Here is a 22629-nt window from a genome sequence, read left to right as displayed (position 1 = left end):
CCTACCCTGTCTTCTAGGTTTGACAACGTAGTTTATAGTTTATGGTTTTGGGTTTTTCATTTAAATCTTTAACCCACCTTGAATTGATTTTGTATGTGGTGTAAGAAAGGGGTCAATCTTCTGTATATGCCTAGCCAGTTATCCCAGCATCATTTGTTGAATAGGGAGTCTTTTCTCCATTGCTTGTTTTTGTCAATTTTGTCAAAGTTCACATGGTTGTAGGTGTGCAGCCTTATTTCTGGGCTCTCTGTTCTGTTCCATTGGTCTATATGCCTGTTTTTGTACTACTAGTACCATGCTGTTTTAGTTACTGTAGCCCTGTTGTATAGTTTGAAGTCAGGTAATGTGATGCCACCAACTTTGTTCTTTTTGTATAGGATTGCCTTTGCTATTCGGGCTCTTTTTTTGGTTCCATATGAATTTGAAAATAGGTTTTCTAGTTATGTGAAGAATGCCATAGGTAATTTGATAGGAATAGCATTGAATCTGTAGATTCCTTTGGGCAGTATGGCCATGTTAATGCTATTGATTCTTCCTATCCATGAGCATGGAATGTTTTTCCATTTGTTTGTGTCTTCTGTGCTTTATTTGAGCAGTGTTTTATAATTATCCCTGTAGATATTTCTCCCCCCTGGTTAGCTGCATTCCTAGATATTTTATTTTATTTTTATTTTTTTGTGGCAATTGCAAATGGGATTCCCTTCCTGATTTGGCTCTCGGCTTGGCTAACAATAGCTTAATTTTAAATTGAATAAGAGTTCCCAAAATTATGTGGAAGTCAGCTATGTTAAGTTTCTTAAATTGATTAAATGAATATTAATTTTTCATTCAATAACTTAATTGCATTCTGGCTTTATTAAAAATATGTATTAATTTATCAAAAAAGATTGAATGTTCTTTCAGCAGAATTGCAACCTCTCACATTAAAGGCACTGACAGTTAAATTTTACTAATCTTTTCAAACTATTGGTTCACCTCCCTTGAAAATTAGACAAAGACACCTTTCCTTAACATTTTTACTCCTAGGTTTATGTGTGATTTGGGGACACTTGTAGATCATCAATTTTCTATTCTAATCATGAACACCAAGGGCTCTCACTTAAAAATGTATAACGAAACATCCATGCTCTTCCAAAGAACCGGGAAAAAATATCTATATTACCTTTGTCTCTATCAGCTTATTGACTGTTATGAGGTTTAAAATGATATTTTAATGAGCCATATTTCAAAAGATCACAAATATTTATGCTTTCTGTTCAAAATGTATGTTTATTAGGCAAAACAATGTTAAAAAAATAGAAGTTGAGACCCCTGAATTACTTATTCTCTGTACATAAAAAGGGACAGACACAAAATAACTCAAATTTTCATCAAAGAAGATTTTATTGCCATCATGTTTAAGGTCCCTAAACCAAATATTCACCAGAATGCTGCCATGATGCTCTGTGAATGAAGCCTAGAATCTATTCTTAGCTCCTCTGGGAAACTTAAAGGGAGGTACATTCAAGTGCTTCCCTCTATTTTTCCATCTTCTCACTTGTACTCAATGAGTTAACTTCATTGAAACATAGTCATTGATTTTCTAGCAGGGGGTAGACATTATTCTGATACAAAGTCAGCCAGTTAGTCTGTGTTCCAGGCCTTGTGGAAGGTAGTGAGAATAAAATGATGAGTGAAACAAATGGTGTGTTTTAAACAAATTATTAATAATTAAATAAATGTGCAAAGTGCTGTGAAGGAGGAAACAAAGGTTCTATTTCTGCAGCGGGGCATTAAGAAGGAGCTGGTGGGAGTACTAGCTTTGCCAGTTTTATTCCTCTGCATTTACTAAAGGGATATCTTAATACTCATCGTGGCTGGCTGGCTGGCTTTCTTCATTCTACTCTTTGATTATTCTTAGCTCCCCTAAACCCATCACAGTAACTTTAGTTGCTTAGAGGAAGTTTCACCCACTCCTAATCCTGGAGTAGTAGGTTTTCTTTGTGCTTTTCAAAATAATCAAGTTTTCCTAGTTGTAACCTAATTCGGTTTTTATTCAAAGAGTGAAAAAAGAACAATGTTCAAAACACCAAAGTCATCACAACTTGGTAAAAATACCATGATTAGAAATTATCATTGAAAAATACCAGTACCTGTTAGATAACACTAGTTACCATCAAATGCTAATGAAAGCTTTCAAAGATGGTGTATGGTAAGAAACAGCAGTCATTAGAGCTGATAGTGTCTTTCTTTTTGTCCACATACTGGAACTTGCCTTCACAGCAAGGCTCTTTGCTAAATATTGTATTCAAATGGTTTTATTTGAGGAAAAAACACCATATGTTACTGTGTTTAGATTATTAATTACATTTCCACTGAATTGTCTAAGATAGAATTCTATGAAGCAGCTAAAATGTTCCTTTATTTGTTAAAAATAAAAAGTATGTGTATTTTTTTTTTTTTCTAACATCAACATAAAACAGCTCCAAGATCTTGAATGAAATTGACATTGTTAAACACTAGTAACCCGTCTGGCGTTTTGGACAACTGGGATTTTCCAAAATTTGGCAAAATTAACATGCATTTTGGTCATTAGGGTAATTGCATCATCTGTTTGGATGGTTACCTGGGGTCATTTATGTCTGTAGTTTAAAATCAGGTTAGCACCATACTTTGGAGGCAGTCTGTATCTGTGAATGGGCCTAAAGGGTAGTATTCGAAATCAAATTGTTGCCAGCCTGATTACTACTATGGATACCTAACATAGTTGCTTTTGCAAACATCTATTTTGCTTTGTGTGTCACAACACACATAGTATTTATATTGTAAATGTATAAAATACAAATAGTTACTTGCCTTATATTGGATAGAAAGGCTGTATCCTCATATACAAAGAAATATTTCTTTGCCCAAGAAAAATTATAGTTTTGATATCAGTTGTTTTGATAAAAGAAGTGATCATTTTAATTATTGAAATTAGAATCGGAATTCATTTGGCTGCTTTTCTTTGTGTCTACATCACAGAGTGGTGGAAAATTAATGCAGTATCGACAAATTTAGGTCAGAATGCAACTTAGCCGATAAACCAAGATTTAAACTGCCTCAGTAACGGTTTCAGTTTTCCACTTCATTAGTCACATGCAGACTAACTTTTAAAAGTTAAGTAGATCATTTGATACCTTTAGAAGTAGTTAGGCTAAGTTTATATTTCTACACAAAATAGCATTCCATTCTTTGTATGTGAGGATACAGCCTTCCTATCCGAACTCAGATATATGTAGCATTAATATTAAGAAAAATTCTTTAGTTACATTTGGTGAAAATAATTAAATGCCATAATTTCTGACAAAGTGAGCTAGTTGGGAAAAAGACATAGTCTTTGGTGAATAGATGGATAATTTAGGGAATGTGAGTTTGAAATATTCTTCTGTATCTGAGCTTTTTTTTGCCTTTAGTACTAAACCATCCCACTATTTCCAGTTTCTGATGATAGAATGGGATTAGCAATACTAACTTAACTAAGTTCTCAACAATATAATTTAAATGTTTTGCTATAAATATGTCCTACAAATGAATACAAGTATTTAGAAAAGCTGAATGTTTGATGGGAATGAGCGAAAATAATCCAGTCTGTGTGGGTGAATTAGGAAGAATTTGTATATAACTTGTAATTCAAGATGATAGGGAAAAATCACTGTTCTAACTTGTCTAGCGAATTATTTTATTACAGTTATAGATATCATTTTGGATAATATAATTTCCTTTTGGAGGCATTCAAAAATGAAAGTACAAGTGCCAGGCTGACAAATGAGAACGTGATTTAAAAATCTGTTTTAATTTGTGATGAGAATTATAGAAAAGGGAGAATCATCTATAAAAACAACAGAATACATTGAGGGAAATACTACCCACCTAAACAGTAGGACTTCTGTTTCTAAGGTTAAAAACGTATTTTTCCATTGCTTTTTAATTATATCTAATTTTCTAAAGGAAATAGCCATTGTGTGCTCAGGGATTTACATATAGTAGAATGAATCTCAGCATATAACCAATAGCTACAGAGGTAAATAAATTAGCGAGTGTTTGACAAGTGAAATTTTTCTAAATGAGGTGAGCGGAGGCAGAAAGCTTTAGGAACTGGTTTTGTGCGTTGCCCTTGGCTCGAAAATATGGAAAACGTATCCTCGTTAAAATTTTGTCTTTTCTGAAAATTGGAAGTGACTTTTGATCATGAATTCCCCAAGGGAATGACAGTTCTCCAATTGGACAATTATAACGTGGTCCATAGAATTTTCATAATGCAGTGGCGATTTCAGACCAGTCTCATATGTTACACTGCTAAAGTAAGTCAGCACAATTCTGCAGAATACTAAACCATTTATAGACTTTGGAAACTCTGATGCCACCTAATAAAAATACCTTGAAAGAGGACTTGAAATCAGTTCCTGAGTTGCATCTTAATGTTGAACTCGATGGTGTAGTATATAGGGACTGCCTGATTTTTATCCTGTAACTGCCAGAGGAATATACCATTATGCGTATATATTTTCCTGGAGTTTTTTTTTTTTTTTTCATTTTACTTTTATTTTTTTCTGTTATAGAAAACACTAGTAGAGAAGGATACACTTATTTTGAGCTTCCACTTCTTTGGGTGCAGTTTGAATGCTCCCAGTGTGTCACTGTGTCAATTTTGCCAAAATTCTCTTGAGAGAACCTGACACGTAACATGGCAGCCTGATTTCAGGTTTGGTCTTCAGATCCAAAACATGCCTCCCGGCCCATTCGAGCCCTCACCAGTTTATCAACCAAGGATGTATGTTATTTCCTCAAAACTGATTTCACCTGTTCTCTGTGGGCTCAGAAATCAAACTCAGATTTCCAATCAGCTGGCCTGACATTGAACAATGGCCCGTTTTAATTGTGCAGAGCACTGCAATTTGTAAAACAGCACCATGGTCATTGATGTTCTGCAGGTCTGGTTTGTGTTTACTGTTCCACTATAGTATTGGTATATTATTTATAGAAAAGTAGAAAACTAATGCGGAGTAATAAATCTTTACAGACTCTTAACACCTCATCTGACCAAATACCGTGAAGGCTATAATTGGACAACTAAGATTGATACAGAAATTAACTGATTGTGAAAACTTAAAATGCATGACTTTTTTGAATAAATGGTGCTGGAAACAGAGAATTTTGTGAAATTTTAATTTGTTTTGCAAACACTGAGTGTAGGTGAGCAAGTATTTGTGGCATGCAAATCTTTTAGTGGAAAAGTCAGGGTAGAACAAGTTTTCTGGTCACTTACAATATTACTGTAAAATTGTCCAAGTCTTATGTATATATTCTTGCTACATCTAGTATTGGACTTCGGATGGTAAGTAAATATCTGTCCAACTGTGTCAATATAAAGCCCAGCCTATTATTTTAATGGCCATTAGTAGGTGTCTATAAAATATTTTTCGCTTTTTTTTTTCACTCCCCATATTTTAGTCTTGTTCAGTAAGAGAGAGGGAAATGGTAACTGGCTGATTTACACAGTCCCTGATTTTAGTTCACCTCTTAGGCTGGCGCTATTATTTGGACAATGGATTCTAGTTGTTTACTGAAAGAGATATGACGCCACAGGCCCTGTTTGCAGCTCCAAAGTACCCACACTGAACCTTGAAATGCACCTCGGACCTCCTTGACTATGATAGCCATATCGAACCACTTTTTCAGCTTCCTGATTGAGGTTAAACTGATCAGCAATTTAAAGTTTTGGTTCTGGGCAACTGGTCTGAGTGAATCATTCCAAATGGATATAATGACAACAATTCTAAAATTTGGCACCATTCGCCAGGGATATAGTCTCAATAATCCAGTCTAAGCCCCAGGTTTTGGCCAGAACAGTGGCAGTCATGGCCCATTTCTAGTTTCTTTTGGAAAATAAAATGACTTTTCTGTTTGAGCAGGCGTGTCTCTGGTTGTGAACCAAAGGAAAGGTAGAAATATCACAACAGTGGTAATGCTGATGCTTCTCCTTGTTGACTTTACATCTAGGGTAACTTTGTCATTAGCTACAACCTCAGTGCTGAAAATAAACATAGGACATGTAGAAGAAAATCCAGAACTTGTTACGTTTATCTACATTTTAGAAGTATCTCCTATGCTATAGGAGGTTCTTTTTCTAATTAGGTTCTAGTCCCTTTTACTAAGTTTTATTCTCCTGGTGCTTGCTACTATAGCATTTTACTCATTTTCCAAATGAAATGAAGAATTACTATATTGAGGAAATGTAAAAAATGCGATTAGGAATTTTTTGGAATTTTCTGTCGCTATATTGGTTAAGCATCACTTTGCACTCCTGTATTATTCATTTATTAAATTAACTTCATTGTGTGTTTTGTAGTTTAAGAGATCTTTACCTAGAAAAACGTTCAACATTTGAAATGCTATATAAAGTATAGTGGTTAGCAAACAGCAGCTCAGCCATGGAGTCCAAAACAACCCACCACCTGTTTTTGTAGATTAAGTTTTATTGGTGCCGGGCTCAGTGGCTCACGCCTATAATCCCAGCACTTTGGGAGGCCAAGGCGGGTGGATCACTTGAAGTCAGGAGTTTGAGACCAGCCTGACCAACATGGCAAACCCGGTCTCTACTAAAAATACAAAAATTAGCTGGGCGTGGTGGTGCATGCCTGTAATCCCTGCTACTTGGGAGGCTGAGGCATGAGAATCACTTGAACCCAGTAGACGGAGGTTGCAGTGAGCCGAGATCGTGCCACTGCACTCCAGCCTGGGTGACAGAGTGAGACTCTGTCTCAAAAAAATAAATAAGTTTTATTGGGGCACAGCCAGCTTGTTTACACATTGTCTATGGCTGCTTTCACACTATCGTGCAGAGTTAAGTGGGTACAACAGAGACCATAAATCATAAATCCAAAAATATTTCTCATCTGGCCCTTTATACGGAAAGTTTGCTTATCATTTTCTACCTTAGTCTATCTTTACAAAATGTAAAACAACATGTGTATTTTAGCTATTTTTTTGAGGATGTTTAAAATAGAGAAAAGTGATCAAAATTAATTCCTGTTTGAATTATGGCTGAAAGCGAACAGTCAAATGTGTGGCATTTTTTTTTCGTGTTGAGCTATGTGAAAGAGCTTATCAGGAAAAAGCGATCTGTTGCGCTTTCATTTTAAGATATTTTATATGGGTAGATATTTAGTCACATTTTGATTTAAATGAAGCCACTGCTTTAAAGTTTTTACTTATGTAAAATAATTTAGGACAAGTTGCTAACAGTAATAATCATTCTATAAAAAAATAGACCAACTAGAACATATTTGGCATAGGCTTTCTTAAACTCTCCAGGAACTGGATGGATGGATGGATGGATGGATGGATGGATGGATTTTATTTTTTTCATTGTACACTTTTATATAATTAAACTCTGACTTTTTTAATTCAGAAATTTCAATTTACACACCTGTTTTTAGAAGAATTTCCATCATGCCAAAGTGCAATATAATTGTTCACTTATATAAACTTTTCCCAAGAAATTTAGAGACTTCAAATGTAAGGACTATTTTTTTTTTTTTTTTGGCTTTTTAATTCAAAGCTACACACTGTTATGGAATAAAAAAAGCCCAGTATGGCTATCCTTTTAACTTCTAGTTAAAAGCCAGATATACTTTTGTTTGAAGTTGTATCGCTTTGTTACAAATAGATGGCATTAAAAAGATGCTCTCCACTTTGTTGTGATTCATCTTTATATTTTAAGAAGTTTGGATTTGTTCTATTTTCCCCTTGTTTGTTTCTTGATTGCAGTGCAAGTTCTAGCTGAGAGCCTGTGAAGCATCCACAATTTCGTAGGAGGAGAGGATGTGGAAGAGGATGCTTGAGGCAGGGATATACAAATATAAATAAAAGAAAATCTTAGGGTATTGGCAATTCCTCTGCTCATCGTTTATCCTACCGTAACAAAGAGTGTATTTTGGAAGCTTTCTAGGGGGATAATTTCAGAGGGAAGCATCAAAATACCATGACTTCTGGACTTAGGATAGAATCCACTGCAATTTAATGATAGATTAAAATCCATTTGCATTTTCTGCACTTACATTAAACTGAGGGCCAGAAGAGGCACTTGGGGCTTTTAAACAACTGCTGCTCTCCATAGTATAGTTTTATATGATGTTTTCCAACCTGTATAGTACTTTCATAGATTCACTTTGTCTCTTTGGAGAGAATATTTTACCATTCTTATGAATGGAAAATAAGCCAGTTTTTCATCATATTATTTCTACATTTTTGTTTTATAAGAAATGAGTGCATTTCAATAAGGTTTATGTGTCGCTAAGAGTGTGAGAACAGAGGCCTGCACATAACAAGTGATCAGTATATGCTTACTGTTTCCGTGTATGAATGAAGGGGCTGAGCAGCCATTCAGAGTCCATTCTGGCTCCCTGGGAATACTTAATTTTAGAACCCACACCCGTGGTGGTAAATACAACAGTGAGACTAGAATCAAATAAAAAAGAAGTGGAAAAAAACAAACAATATTCCTGATGCTAATTCGATGGGGAGTTGTTTTAGAGGGAGTGGAGGAGAGACAGATAAAAACTTTGGAGATTTTTATATGGTTAAGGAAGGCTTTCTAAGAAATAGCAATAAAAAAAGAATATACTACTGTCACATGCAACAACATGGATGAATATGAGAAACTTAAAAACCAGACACAAAATAGTTTATACCATGTATATGAAGTTTAAGAATAGGCAAAACTCAATCTGTGGTGACGGATGTCCTCAGTAGCCCAGGTGGGAGGGTCATTATTGACTGGGAAGGGGCGCAAGAAAACAATCTGGGTGATAGAAATGTCCTGTATTTTAATCTGGATGGTGTATAAATATCTATAAAAATTCATCTACTTCTCTACTTTCTATACTTACGATTTGTGAACTTTATTGCTCAATAAAAATTTAAATCATAATAATATTGAAAATAGGTCATGGAGGGGACACTTGATTTAACATGAATGCGTAATAGAGTCCTTGGAAGAAAATCCTAGCAAACCCCTGGTCTAAAAACTCTGCTGAGCTTAGCATAGGAGACTTTTCTGAATAAGTACATTTCCTATTCATTTTTGTTGCAAAACATTTGAAACGCCAAAGGATGCTTAGCATGCGGTAAAATCACATCTGTTGAGCCACTGCAAGGTGAAGGCTGCTGAACATAGTTATGTTGATTCTTTGAGGACTTACCACTCAAAAATAATTTCTTTTTTCTTTCCAGATTGGCAGATTGCTACTCTGGCTTTACTCCTGGGCGGTGCTGCCATCATTCTCATTGCATTCCTGGTGGGTTTGATTTCTATCTGCGTGGGATCTCGAAGGCGTTTCTATAGACCTGTTGCGGTCATGCTTTTTGCAGCAGGTAAACAGATTTATTACTTTTAAATGAGCATTAAAGTTTCATGAACCTTTCTACCATCCTCCTTTCTTATGCAGAAGAGGTATGTGTTTGCTGTATTACATAAAAATTGAGAGGCATTTACTATATTTTTAAGGTAACTTGGCTAAAGCTTTATCAGATTATAAGTTTTCAGTGTGTTAAGCATTTCACAGAGCACAATGGCAGTTTCTAAACTTCTAACTAAAGCATGAATAAATAATACTGCCTGACAGGGCTATTACCTTAGGAATTGCAGCAGGTGTATTTACTAACAGTCTTTTTTTACATCCAGTTTTTTCCCCCTTTTTTACTGCTTCCCTGGTAATCTTAAGGCAGCATTATTTTTTCTGATAAGAAACTGAAAACAAATTCCAAAATGTGTACCCTTAAAGATGTATATCTCTTTGAAAATAAACATAGTTATCCTGAAAATGTGTGATGTATAACTCCAACCATTAGACAAGTCAATTACATGAAGTCAATTGTATGTTAATTAATTTATCAACCATCATTCTATGAAGCAAAGCTTGGATTAAAGTATCAACCAATGAAATGAAAAGAGAGGGGACTGTTTAGAAAAGGGGCTTGCAGACTAAAAGCCCAATACATGATTCAATACATGATTTGATGTGAGCTTTAATTTTCATTTATAAAAATACCTTTGAATATATTGTTCTTTTTGACTCAAACTGCAACATTCTATGGTGCCTTCAATTTACCCTGTCAGTCATATCTGATTTGAAGACTGCAAAATAAGCTTCTGTGACTGTCAATAATGAAGACACTGACAAAACCATCTAGGCTGTTAGATGGATTTTTAAAAGCTGTTTCAAGATTGGAATAGATTAAATTTCTCAGGATTTAAAGGGTAGTTTGAGCTAAAAATACAAAACAGAAGTGTTCTGCTGCCCCCTACTGTTTGTGTTCATTTTCTTATACCCATGAAGGCTGGTCAGAATTGGGGGTGTCATAAAAACGAAGGTCCAAAGGGCTGAAGGAATCCAGAAGTACATCTGATTCAAAGCTTTAAGTGACTTTCTCAAGATTGCCTAGTAGCTACTGGCAGACCTGGGCCTGGGAGGCGTCTGAATCTTAATCTAGTGGTCCATTAACCACTGACTCCCTCACTTATTTATGCAACTATTTCTTAGGTGCCTATTACAGGCTAAACACAGTATCAGACACCTATAAAACTGGCCACAGTATCACCACAGATACTCACTAATAAAGTAAAAAGCTTTGAAGTCTTAGTCCCAGTTATTCAGGATGCTGAGATGGGAGAATCACTGGAGTCTGGGAGCTCGAGGCTACAGTGAGCCGACAGCACACCATTGCATTCCAGCCTGGGCAACAGAGTAAGACTGTGTCTCAAGGAAAAAAATAAAATAAAAAGTCTTTTTTTCTGCCGAGACACGTGCAGTACATAAAATCAAAACAGACACATTGCTACTACTGCTTGGAAACCTCTCTGTCTGAGACTTCACACTTACTTGATTTAGTACTGTGTGCTATGCCTGGTACTCATATACACTCAATAAATTGTTTTTGAATGAATGATATAAAAATGACTAAGGCACGTAGCTCATAATCTGATGGGGTAAAACAGACATCTAAACAAGTAACTGTAATTCAGGTTTTTTTTATTTAAGCCATTTCTCTTTTGGGGTCTTAGGAAGCAGCTAGTTTCACATGACTACAAAGCTAAGACCAAAAGAGCTCAAAAAAGTAATAATTATCAAAAGGATGTTTTTTCATATATTTATGTTTTTACTTATTTAATATGTTGGGCTCCTACACTATACAAGTAGACAATCTTGGTGGTATAAAATATACTCTAGGGGTTTTTTTTGTTTGTTTGTTTGTTTGTCCATTTTTTGGGATGGAGTCTCACTCTGTCGCCCAGGCTGGAGTGCAGTGGGGCGATCTCGGCTCACTGCAAGCTCCGCCTCCCGGGCTCACGTCATTCTCCTGCCTCAGCCTCCTGAGTAGTTGGGAATACAGGCACCTGCCACCACGTCCGGCTAATTTTTTTGTACTGTTAGTAGAGACAGGGTTTCACCATGTTAGCCAGGATGGTCTTGATCTCCTGACCTCATGATCGACCCTCCTCGGCCTTCCAAAGTACTGGGATGACAGGTGTGAGCCACAGTGCCCGGCCACTCTAAGGGTTTTTACTGAAAACTGATAATTCCGTCTCATAAAGATAGCCAAACAGATTTTAAAGATTTTGTCTTCCTTTTTTTTCTCTGAGGTCTTTTATTTAGGGTGGCCTTATTACCTTCTTGAATAGTTGCTAGAAGAGCTAAGAGCTAGCCATTGCTGTAGCCCATCTAAAATACTGTCCTTTTTTCCACAGCCTTCTTTCTCACCAGTCCTAGAAATCTAGACTTCAGAATTAGATATTTTTATAATAATAATGCTGATAAGAATGATTAATTAAGCACCTGTCATGCGTCACAGTGCTAGACACTTAACATACACTGTCTCGGATATAACAGTCTTAAAGTTAGCTATTTATTTTCTCCATATTTTCAATGAAGAAACAGGTTCAGAAAAACTAAGTAATTTCCCAGGGTTATTTTAACTAGTAAGTTGTACATCTAGTGTTTAAATTCAGGATACCTATCTGACTTGAAAGCCCGAATGAGGATTCCCCAGTTATCTTTACTTCAGTACATATCACATATAGGAAAAATCAGTGCAGAATCAGCCTTGATTTTGAATTCAGTTACCAACTGTGCACTACGGTTGGAGTCCATCGTGTAACTCCAGTTACTCCGTTTCTTGGGAGCAACAGCTGAAGGAATTCAGTACCTTGAGATGTCACAAAGACCACAAACTGATCAGTGCAGCATGGCTAAACCATAGCACATAATGAAAGCTATGCACATTTCCAGTACAGTTGACTACAGCATATTTCTTTTTGTGTAACTGACAGTGATAGGTAATATATGATGTGCTTCTGATAACTGGCATCCAGTTCTCACTAAAGACTTGGTGAAATTAGAGGGACTGCCTCTTTCCAGGTTCTCTTCTTTCATTGTCTGGTTTCAAACTTTCTGCAGGTCATTTGTATGTCCCACAGGAATGTAGGATGAGTGTTTTCTTTCTTCCCCAGACCTTTAATACAAATTGCAGAAAATTCTCTTTTATAATTTGATTTTACATACAGAATCCCCATTTATTATGTTATTAAGGATGATTCCTTTATGTTATATCTGCAGAAAGCCTCCTATAAGGATTGTTTATATAGAAAGGTGATTTTTTTTTTTTCAGGGACCTGCAACTGATTTCCATCTCTGAGCTATCTCTGATTAGAGACTTGTGTTTTACAGCCCTCGTCACCATCCTATAAGTCACAGTAAGATACTGTGGAGCCATTTCAAGTCTAGAATTGGGTAGAAAAATCAGTATTCAGTTTAGATTTCAAACTGAAAGGGAGATCTTCTATTCATAATATTTAGATTCCATGTTAATTTCCCTGTACCGTTATCAAACTACACTTTGGCTAGAACAATTTACAGTATCACAACCCAATAATTAATTTAATACTGCTACCATTAGTAGTTACAAATTGAATTTTAAAAAGAAAATAAATTGATACCTTCATATTAACTTTTCACTGGCAAATGCTTTTTATTCTCCAAATTATTATTTCTTTTATGTCAATTTTATATTTAGGGACCAACCTGGCTGGTGGGGCCTATCAACCTTTGCCTTTAAATTATCTCCTAATTTTATACCTTTTTTTTTTTCATACACCATCATTATTTCCTTAGTCGAGGCCACAATTTTTCCCTAAATGGAACGTCTCAGTCCCCAAATTTGGTCTTCCCTTACTTTGTTTTGTTTTTCTATGGCAATATTTGACTGTTTTAAGATGTTCATGTGACTCCTTTCTTTTGCCTTCTTGAGAATCTAGTTTTTCAGTTCTTTCTTTTAGTCTTTCTTTAGATTCCCTGGCTTCTCTTTCCCACTGATGACACCTTAGTCATCACTGCCCACAGGTCCCCACAAACTGAATGACCTCCTAGGGGCCTGTCCTTCTCTAGTCTCTTCCCCATGTAATCTGTCTTGGATACAACACATGAGGTCTCCTTGTGAAATAAACATCTGGTCTTGTCACTTGTCCCTTTGATTTCCTCAGAAGCAAACCCCGAGATAAGAAATCAAGTGCATATACTTTATTTGCAAGGTAAAAGAAGGGATATGATAAGGTATATGGAAAATGAGACAGGGATGGGAAAGCAGCCATTAAAAGGTTACATTATCAAGCCAGTTGTCACTTGAAGCAGCTGGAGCTTAGTCTTCTTGGGGAAACTTTGAAAACCTGTGTAGAACACACATCTCGAGAATTATCTCATTCGGAGGACTACAGAGCTGGGGTATTAACACAGCAAATTTGGAGAGTCATTGGTTGAGAAATGTCGGTTATGATCAAGGGAGAGCAGTGTTCATTTTCTGGACCTGGCCTGCCCCATAGGCAGCTTAAGTAGCTTTAGTGGCCAGAGGAAACTCAGGCAAAGAAATGCAGGTGCTGGCAATTGGAAGTCAGGCTAGCATGTGCTGAAGTGGTGAGGATAAAAATATATGGATAGGACACCAACCGCATATATGATTACAATAACCTCTCAGATGGTCTCCCTAGAGAAACGAAAGTTTATTACTTTATGAAACACTATGCTATTATAGTATGAACTAAACAGCCTTGTGCATGCGCCCTTCATTTTACCCATGCGAATTGCTTCTAGCCATACTCTCTTATACCTATAAGTGCTATATAATCTGCTTCATCTTCCTAGAGGTCTTTTCTTTCCTCTGCCTCTTCTGACCAATTTTCATCCATCCTTTAAGAAGCAATTCAAATGATGTCCCTCTGAAGCCCTCCTTTCTTTCTCTAAGGTGAATCAGTACTTGGCACAATGTTCGAGCTCAGTAAATGTGTGTTGAACGTATTATAAGTAAACATGCCTCTACTATTGCTGTTGAATGCATTGATTTGTAATTACTTGTGTGCCTGTCTGCACTATCAGAGTATGAATCTATCAAAGGGCGAGGGCCATGTCTTATCTATCTTATCCCCTTCATTTAGCACACAGTAGGCACCCAATATGTGTTTGTCAAAATATTGAAATATCGTCCTTAGAAGAAAATAACGAATATTTCAATATCAATGCTTTGAATATTTTAATATTGAAAACACTGAAAAATATCCCCTTAAAACTAGAATAAAACACAAGAATGAGTAGGTATTCCCGTCATGCCTCTGGTCCACACAATTTCATGGTTAATAGTTTCATTGCCTGTTTTCAAAAAAGTGCAGGGGGCATAAAATGAACCCCAAATCTCTTAAGATTCTAAAATGTTCCAGAACTATACCTACGTTATCTTTGAGGTAGAGCATAGAGAATACCATATCCAATGCCTATTTTGTTTCATTGATTGGTAGTAAAATGGAAATATAGTATAATGCTATTTTCTTGACTTCTGAACTCTTTATGTTTTTTTTTCTTCCCTCTACAGAATCTGTGAAAGGCAAGAAGGCATTTTTACCTATATCTGTGAATTTTATTACATGGAGAAAATTATTTACAAATGCAGAATTATATTTTTCTCAGTTTTGCTATTACATTCATTTTTCTCTGTGATTCCAAAGGGAGTCGAATAATTCAGACGCGCGAAATGTTTTACAGTAATTTTTATTGAGCTCCAACACAATAAAAGTCTAAGAAAGCTGTTCAGGAGACTATGCCAGTGGAGCCTAATGGAGTTGTATTTCCATTTTTCCACTAGAGGGAAATTATATCATTATATTATACCATGGAGGCCAAATATTTGCTAAATAAAACACGTTGAAATGAATATTAAAAGCAGCCTAGGTAAACACCTCACCCGGGGACTAGTCAGTTCACAAAAGAAGCAGTGTAATTATTTTAGAGTAATTCAGATTCATTATTCTCTGCTCAAACTCTTCTACCAGCTGCCTGTCACACTTAGAATAAAATCTAGACCCTAGCTATGGTTCACAGGCTGTCCATGAACCACGAAGGGCCCCTGCTGTCTCTTCCATCATATCTCATGCTTCTCCCTCCCTGCTCTCTGTGCTGCAATCACAGCCTTCTGACTTCTGTTCCAATGCACCAGATGTGCTCCTGTGTCGGGAGTTTTGCAGCACCTGTGCCTTTCACTTCGGAATGCTCGGTCCCCGCTATGTTGTTCTGCACCCCCAATTCATTCAGATCTGTGCTCAGTATCTCCTCCTCAGAGCAGCCTTCTCTCACAATTGATCTAAAAGAGCAGCCCTCATCCCTGTGTCCTGTCTGCTTTCTTGCATTTCTTGTCTCTTAGCAATATGTGACATTATATTCTATATTTGTTTACTAACGGACTGACTACCCATGAGAGTAGCAGCTTTGTCTCTTTTGATACCAGTAATGCCTTAAACCGTATCACTTTAGAAACATTCAGATATTTATAGAATGGATGCATTTATTGAATGAGTGAATGAATTACTATACCTAACTCACATCCTTGTTTCAGTCATATCCTGATAGGATCAGTGCGTATTTGACAAGTGACCGGAGTATAGAAACCTGAGGAGAAGTGCCTTTTTTTTTTCCCAAATGTACTTGGCAACTTTGGAATTTTTTTTTCTGTAGTCATGGTTGATAGTAATTGACTTCTTGTTGGTTTTATGACATTTAAAACATGAAAGCTCCCTTTTCCTCACAAAGGCACAGAGCCAACTGGGCTTTTTTAAAATTAATGCACATTTTAGCACTTACCAGCTGGAAATAGATGAAGTGTGGGTCATATAATATGCCATCAGCTGAGTCCTAACAACAACCAAAACTTTTTCTGAGAAAGTCTGATTTCTGTTTTGGATATCAGTAGCGTATCCTCTTATGCAAACTTACTCATGTATCCACTCTCAGTAGTAATGGTAGGCAAAGTGCTGACCCAGAGCAGTATTGGGCTGCACAGCAGAAATGTTGGGTATTTTTATATCTAGTTCCAGGTAGGTCCTTTGACACCAAGCCAGAGCCTTATAGAAAGAAATTTTGAGGAATCATTTCCTCATGAATTTGCTGTATTTCACCAGTTTTATGGGAGAGAAAGATGACTATTTATGTAGACTTTCTAGGAAGCTTCATCATACTGGTAATAATCTTTTACATGTGCTAAAAATAGATGAGAGTACATGTTAAAACATAAAATTCCATTTTAATTAAACACACTATCCATCCTAATGTTCTTTTTAAAAAATATAAGCTATATCAAAAATATTTATGTACATAGTTTTACTATGTCAATTGGTTCCCTCCTTTTCTTTAATTATTCACATTTTTGTTCTTTTAAGATGAATTAAACAAAAATTGTTTTACCCCATAAAATCGTTTCATATATCAGGGCTTAGCAAACTTTTTTTGTTAAGGGCAAGAAAGTAAATATTTTTGGCTTTGTGAGCTGTGTGGTTTCTTTTGCAGTTCCTCAACTCTGCCATTGTTGCATAGAAAATACATACATGAATGAGTGTGGCTGTGTTCCAATAAAACTTTTTCAAAAACAAAAAAGCAGACCAGATTTGGTAGTTTGCCAACCCCTGTTAAATATAACTGTACTCCGTATTTTTTAGGGAAAAGATTGTCTATTTCTTGAGGGTGGAAGCCGTCCTATGGTAGAGAATGAAACTGTAGTTAACTAATTGTAGTTAAACAGATTAAAATAAAATTACGTAATAATTGATCTAATAGGAAGCTAAGACTTTTAAGTGGAAGACATTATCTCTTGTACATATCCACAAGATAAATTTCATTTTATTTTAGATAGTAAAAACAACACAAAACAAAACTAAAACAAAATAAACTTTCCCTTCCTGATTATTTTGGTTTGTTTTATTCGGGATGACTAATCATATTTTCCCTTTAGCCCTGACAGAACTAGGATCTCACCAGGGACTAAGAGCTACCTTTTGACCTCTGTTATAGTAGCCATAATTAGCCTAGGTTTTCCTGTGCCATTATCTCTCTTGCCTTTAGAGACTTAATTCTTTTTTGAAAGTAGGTGGAAAATAGATATGAAAATATCATCTGTTAATAACTTTTAAGCCACTTTTTAAAGACAAGAGGCATAGACTGGATGAGAAGAAAATAATGAAAGTAGCTTTGGATCAGAGTAATGTAAGCAAAGACATCATGGTAGGGCTTTCTGACATATTGGTATGAGTTAGTATTGCAAAGCGGCAACAACATCAAAAGCACATTATTACTCACAGGTTGACCAGTTGCATCAATAGAAATTAATTTGAATTTCCTAATTCCTTAATAGCATATATAAATAACAAGAGTTTCAGTTGGCATTGGGGTCACTATTTTTTTGTTTTGTTTTGTTTTGTTTGAGATGAAGTCTCACTCTGTCGCCCAGGCTGGAGTGCAGTGGTGCGATCTCAGCTCACTGCAACCTCCCCCTCCTGGGTTCAAGTGATTTTCCTGCCTTAGCCTCGTGAGTAGCTGGGATTACAGGTGCACGCCACCACACCGGGCTAATGTTTGTATTTTTAGTAGAGACGGTGTTTCACCATGTTAGGCAGGCTGGTCTCAAACTCCTGACCTCATGATCTACCCACCTGGGCCTTCCAAAGTGCTGGGATTACAGGCATGAGCCACTGTGCCTGGCTGGGGTCGCTATTCTTGAGGAGCTACTTACACGTTTTAGTAGTGGCACAATTTAGTTTAACTAGTACTACTTGGCATAATAATAATGATAATTATATTTGTAAGGTGAAAATCACTACTTTGTATGCTCATATAAATTATTATATTGCACTAATTATTTCATCAATACTAATAATGATTTACTAATTAATAGGATAATTCTTATATACTGGGAAAAGGTATTTAAACAAAAACATTGTTAGTATTTTAAAGTATACCATCTAGAACAAGCAATCGTTAAAATTTTTGGCCTTTACGTATATTTGATTACAAAGTTACTCTCATACATATACAGTTATATATTTATTTGATTTGCTGTAAATAACATTTTCTAATTTTGATTTGCTTTGCTTTCAGTTGTTTTACAGGTTTGCAGCCTGGTCCTTTACCCAATCAAGTTCATTGAAACTGTGAGCTTGAAAATTTACCATGAGTTCAACTGGGGTTATGGCCTGGCCTGGGGTGCAACTATATTTTCGTTTGGGGGTGCCATCCTTTATTGCCTGAACCCTAAGAACTATGAAGACTACTACTAGAACCAATAGTCTCAAAGTAAAAACAACCACCACCATCCAACAAAAGGATTACGTCTGCATCTTTTCTAACTTACTATTTTCTAAAACACTTGTGGAGCATCAAGCAGTTTGCTCAGTTGATTTAATCTTTTTTGCCTTTTGGCTGTCAACATCATAACCAGCTTTTACATCCATTTTAGAAATCTGCACAAATTAAGAGAGCTGATTAGACATAGGCAAATGCTGCAAACTTCCAATATGTTCATATCGTTTTTCTTGACAAATGAAGGGTCTATATGACAGCAACCATTGTGAGAAACTAGTTGGAATGAGATTTGCCTCAATCTCCTATTGCCTGCAGGGGAGCAGTTGGCATAAGCAACATTTAGAAGTTCCTTTGCGCTGACAAGGATTCCACTGTTAGAGCCCTTACTGCCTGCTTATCCTACCCAATGACTACATTGGCTGTTGGTTGTTTGCTTGAATGAGCCCTTGAAAAATGAACTGCCCTTCAGCATCTAATGGGAGTTGTGAATGTAACTGGTTAATGGTACACATTCCACCTTCAAGAATACTCTTTTTAATGGGAGGTTATGCTTTGGCAATCAGCATCTCCCTGGGAGGAGAGTCAAGACTTGGAGACATGTGCTTCTCATTATGTGGTTAGAAATTGGTGCCTCAGCCCTATCTAGACTGGGGAAGAATTGAGGATCTCTGTTTTTCCTGGGGCAAACAGAAAGAAATCTGCATGAGTTGCTTTTTTACCCTTTAAATCATTTGCCACACATTGCAGCAAACAAGTGTGCATATGTAACAAGCTTCCATGTTTTCATAGAAGGTGAACCATTAGTATAAATGGTAATTAGTTGTTCCTTAACCCTCCACATACATTTGCCTATTACACATAAAATTAATATTTACTCTAGTGAAGTGGTTTGAACACTAACCTTGTACGCATTGTTAAGAGGCTTAGATTTTTCATACTTACCATACAAAAGTATGGTACCTTAAAGCTTTTGCTCTATGTTCTTTACTGTTTCACTGGAAAGTGTTAATAGAGTTGCCTAAGAATAAAAATTGAAATGGTGTTAATCTGAAAATTAATGATTCTCTGTAAGCACTGTAGTTGAAAAGAGAATAGCAATTAGGATGATCATTTTGTGTAAAATTCATTAAAATAGAAGGCTGCTATTTTTTGCAAGTATTTTAAATGTCTTCATTTTTTAAAAAAAAAAGGAATAGCGATAGATTTATATAAATATCTAAATGTCTCAGTAGAGGAGTAGAATTCATCTGGTTATCACCTGGTCCTCTGAAGTTAACTGATGGGCTAACCGATTTGTGCACACACTTAGGGTGGATTTATGTTAAGGGAATTACTTACTGACTGTTCAATGGAAGGAAGTATTAATAATAGGGAATAAGTTTGCAACTAATCTCATGCTGCAAACTTGTGTTAATTGTTTCATATACAAATTTGGATAGCTTAATTATAAACATATTTTTCTATCAAATATACAGTTCTAATATAAAAGTTATAAATAATTATTTTTGTTAACAAAGACACTAAAACAGTATGTTCTGGTTTTGGCCCTCTTGCAGAAAGAAGCATTAGAAAAATTACTTTAAAAGTAGCTATGTGTTACTGTATTGCAAAATCTGTTAAGACCAGGACCACATCGATAGTATTTAATAATTTGTTTTACCTCCCAAAGCACAGTTCTACTTTCAGCTAGTCTTAAGAATGGTTGCCAAAAACAACAGCCAAAAGAAAAAAAAAAAAACCTACTTTATTACCCAAATGCTAAAAAACACACATGACTTTTCTATAAAATCACAAATATGAAGTACCAGGTTTAGTCTTACTTTAGCAATGATAGACAAAAGCGAATAAATACATCATAGACAGAAACCTTTATAAAAATATACGATTCTGTAAAGAATCATTAGAAATTATGAGTGGAAATTTTCCAGAAAGATAATATTATAGAGTCTTTTGAAGCAAGTTTTTGAGAAATAGTAAAATATGGGGCAGACTGTCTTGCAGTTAATTGCATATTGTCAGAGCAGCATGAGAAATACAATATTTGGATAGGGATTTCAGCAACCAAACATTCTCTGTTCTGAGATCTCTTTATTCCTGAATAATGAAAGAATAGTAGTTTAGTGCTGACACCAATGAGTCACTTCTCTTGGTCCTAGTAGAGGATACAGTGTCTTGTTAAACCAGTATCACATCTCAAGTCTTACCAAGTTTTCATTCTCTGTCAATATGACAAGCTCAAAGTGACAGGATATGTTATAGGTTGAGGCACACATATTTGCAGTTTACTGAAAACTAGATTTCTTATGTGACTTTTTTCCCTTCCCAGCAAAGAGCCCTATGCTGTATTTCTACCATCACTAATATTTGGAAGTGTTTCATTACTAACAATCTCAGTACAACATGAAAATTGTTGCTTCACATCTGAATTACAATTTTCTCTATCAGAATAAACACAAGTGAAATTTTCACCTACATTAACATTATGTCTTTGCAGCTTTAGGTTTGTTTGATGTGTTCTTAAGCAGAATTGTTAGCCACAAACCCATTGTTAGCTATCTATGGATATAGAGCTATATCTATAGATAGAGGTATACACACACATATATACTCACACATATAGCATAAAATACTCAGCAGGGCTAGTTATTCCAATTTCTTGCACAATTATTTAGCTTTTTGTAAGTTCAACATGTAAATTTTAAAGACATAAATATAGAGAGACTTATGTGTTTGAATATAAATGATATATATGGATTAGCATGTACCTGTATATTATTAAACATGCAATGAACTGACTGGTAAGTGACGTCTAATTGTATGGCTAGCAATGTAATTTATTCAGACTGTATTTTTGTACAGAGCAGCGCACTCTAACCTATGCCTCTGTGTCCTCTTTAATGCCTAAAACTGTGCCTAGAAATTTCATCTGTCTTAAAAAATAAAATATACTTCATGCTGTTTATGCTGTTAGTTTCTGTACTGCTATTCTATATTTATTATTTTTAAATATATGACATGTTTACTACTTAAACATGAATTCATGGTATCCTGGTTACTTTTTTTTAAGTCATCTGGGGGAAAACCTGTTTATCACTCCAGTGATTTTGAGTTTGCAGTTTCACAATCAGTTCTTCATTTCATGATTTTTGTAGTTGACATGAAGTTATCTATGTGGAAAAAAATTAAAATAAAAGTGATTTCACGGATGTGGTTTGACTTTGTGTCTTCTCTGTTGTGTAAACTCTTTAGACAACGCTTCTAAATCACATATATTCATTATATTTTCTCCTTCAAAGTATATATTATTTAGAAAACATCTTAATATGACATGCTGATTTTACTTGAAAACATTTTTAAATTTCTTATTACAGATTATCTCCCAAGATCCTTCTATTCTCCACAGCCTTTGTGCGATCAGTGATAAAGGAATACTATTTTTAAAAAATACTATCTTTTTTAACCTTCTGTTTTAAAATGTACACAAAGGAGATGTAGTGTTGGCTTCCATTATTCCGACTCTAATCACACAATTGGAAATAATTCGTCAGAGGGTTTGATATACTATTTTGTTCTTTGTGTAATTTTCAATGTTTGCAGAGTGTTAAAGCAGGCTTGTCTGTATTATCTCTTTCTTAGAAAGACTAAAAATTCAGTGTGTATGTGTGCATGAGCATGTGTGTGTCCAATGTGCATGTGTGAAGAAACTGATAAAGTCAAAACTCATCACCCTTTGATGTATATAAATGGTGAGTGTCTGTGGAAAGCAGTTTAAATTAGACATTCAATAAAATTCACTTGCATGTATGCCAATATTTTTTTTCTTTTTCTTTTTCTTTTTTTTTTTTTTTTTTTTTTGAGAAGGGGTCTCACTCTGTCACCACCCAGGCTGGACTGCAGTGGCGCAATCTCAGCCCACTGCAACCTCTGCCTCCCAGGTTCA

At 35.6% G+C, this 22629-nt stretch overlaps 1 protein-coding gene across 1 annotated transcript in view; it reads left to right on the top strand.

Moving 5' to 3' along the window:
* Positions 1 to 21895, top strand: part of TMEM47 (transmembrane protein 47) — a 30578-nt gene extending 8683 nt beyond the window's left edge. The window contains exons 2-3 of the mRNA XM_050777520.1: positions 9256 to 9396; positions 18486 to 21895. Coding sequence (XP_050633477.1) covers positions 9256 to 9396; positions 18486 to 18664 — 320 coding nt within the window. The 3' untranslated portion in view covers positions 18665 to 21895. The remainder of the gene's footprint in view (positions 1 to 9255; positions 9397 to 18485) is intronic.
* Positions 21896 to 22629: the final 734 nt, after the last annotated feature.

This window comes from Macaca thibetana, chromosome X, assembly GCF_024542745.1.
Source record: "Macaca thibetana thibetana isolate TM-01 chromosome X, ASM2454274v1, whole genome shotgun sequence".
In the NCBI taxonomy this organism is placed as follows: domain Eukaryota; kingdom Metazoa; phylum Chordata; class Mammalia; order Primates; family Cercopithecidae; genus Macaca; species Macaca thibetana.
Note: the sequence above shows the minus strand (reverse complement) of the source record. Positions and strands in the feature narration are given on the sequence as shown.